Source organism: Priapulus caudatus, unplaced genomic scaffold (genome assembly GCF_000485595.1).
Source record: "Priapulus caudatus unplaced genomic scaffold, Priapulus_caudatus-5.0.1 Scaffold6266, whole genome shotgun sequence".
NCBI classification, from domain to species: domain Eukaryota; kingdom Metazoa; phylum Priapulida; class Priapulimorpha; order Priapulimorphida; family Priapulidae; genus Priapulus; species Priapulus caudatus.
The window spans coordinates 1-2,047 of record NW_014583327.1 but is presented as its reverse complement, the minus strand read 5'-3'; the positions used below and the strand labels follow the sequence as shown (position 1 = coordinate 2,047).

At 48.9% G+C, this 2,047-nt stretch overlaps 1 protein-coding gene across 1 annotated transcript; it reads right to left on the bottom strand.

Annotated features, from left to right (window-relative positions):
* Positions 1–129: 129 nt before the first annotated feature.
* On the bottom strand, positions 130–1,615 carry LOC106820069 (protein grainyhead-like; the record flags this gene model as incomplete). Its single annotated transcript, XM_014824631.1, has 2 exons — positions 130–308; positions 1,504–1,615. Coding segments are annotated over 2 exons (291 nt in total), but the record flags the coding sequence as incomplete, so codon positions are not given.
* Between the last annotated feature and the right edge of the window lie 432 nt (positions 1,616–2,047).

The following is a 2,047-nucleotide window of genomic DNA, read 5'->3' as shown; positions in this document are numbered from 1 at the left end:
CACACACACACACACACACACACACACACACACACACACACACACACACACACACACACACACACACACACACACACGCGCATAGACACACGTTATTTTTGCATTCTCCGTCTCTACCCTACTTTCGCTCTACGAGGAACGGGAGTTAGACCTTACCTTGACTCCCTTCTGGTTGCTGAAGTCTGTGCTAAGGCACTGTACGGCAACACTGATCTTAGCTGGCCCATCGAGAGGGTTCCAGTAGAAGGCGATAGCGTTGTGAGACACCTCCTCTATGCATCCTACAAGCCCGATGCTGTTCTTCGTGTCTGTGAGCGGCAAGAGAAGGAACATGTGATCGTTAGAGAAGTAAGAGCGGCTCCCGCTCTCTCCGCTCCCTTCTCCCGCTATGTCGACCTCGCCTCCTGCGTCGCGCTTGTTTCGCATACGCCCTTCCTTTCCTTCACCACCCTCCCTTTACTAATCTGATCTCATCCTCAATCATTGTTATTCCCTTTCTCCTCCTCTGCCTTCTATTCTGCTTCATATCATCTTCTGCTCGGCTTCCTCCTCCTATCATCTCTCCTCTTAGCATCTCACCAGCCATCCCTCTTTGTCTCCTGTATTCTCCCCTTTTCATATTCTCACCATCTTTATTTACTATTGCCATCTATTACTATCGCTCCCAACTTTTCCGGCTCCCTTCTCTCTTCTCCTGGCCACTGCTATCATGCGTTGATCTACACACAGGCATAACTGAGCACCTAGACTGATCTTCACGTTTTCATATCTATCCATGCTTGTAATTTACCAAAAATCACGCGTGTGTAAGGAATATATATATATATATATATATCTTTTGACAGCAGACAACCTCTCAGTAGATTTACTAGCTTGATAACGACCCACTTCACGCTACAACCAGGCAGTTTTTACACAACACTCTAATTCCATAAAAAAAACTCCGACAATTTCGTAAAACTGCGCTTATTCGTAAAACTGAATAACGTCAACGGAAATAGAATTTACGCCAGTGCTTTCACGCACAGACGCAGATGGGACGCACGCACACCAGCCTTCGTACGGCCACGCCCGTACGCCACGCCACGTCCGCAACGACCGGCTCCGCCCGTCCGCACGGCAAACGGCCGCGTCCCGCACGCCCGCCCGCACGCCCCGCCCGCCCGCGCGCGTCCGCACGGCACGGCACGCACGCACCGGCCGTCCGCCCAGCACTCGGGACGCTCGCCAACGGCACGGCACCACTTGCTCGCACGCCGCACGCACACTCCACTATTCGCACACACGCACACTCGCTCTCTCGTACGCACGCTCGCTCGCACGCACGCTCGCTCGCACATACGCCCGCTGGCACGCACGTACACTCGTTCGCTCGCTCGCACATACGCACGCCGGCACGCACGCACGCACACTCGCTCGCTTGCTCGCACGCACGCTCGCGAACGTTGCAATCGTTAGATATCGCGTGAGTATATTTCATAAAAGCATAATTACTTATTTTACCGGCGTCAAGAATTCTCTGCTTGGCGCTGTGCTGGCGGCTGTGCCAGAACGCCCACGACTTTAGCTCGTCATCCTCACTCTTCTCATCTCTGAACACGAGCATGACGAGCGACTGCAAGCAGAACAAGGAGTGGAATCTGTCGTTATAGTCAAACAACAACAACAACAACAACAACAACTTACAACATACGTTACAGTCTAACAACAAACGTTGAAATCACTTAGGAGAGAAACGCCCGTATATAAATTTTCTTTTTGAATAAGTGGTAATTGTGTAATTGAATTAATAAATGCATTCAGTTATATAATGTTGCTTTAGCTGCAATGCTACATCTGCTTATTATTCATGTGCATGCGTGGAAACACAAATTGCCGGCCGGTTCTCACAACTGGAACGTAAGTTATTTATTAAACGTAAGTTATTTATTAATCGTATTTACGCGAAATGACGTCTTCCTGGCCGTCATCTAATATGGTTTTACTTTCGTAGCCAAACAAGGTATATATATATATATATATATATATGTATATATATATACTGACT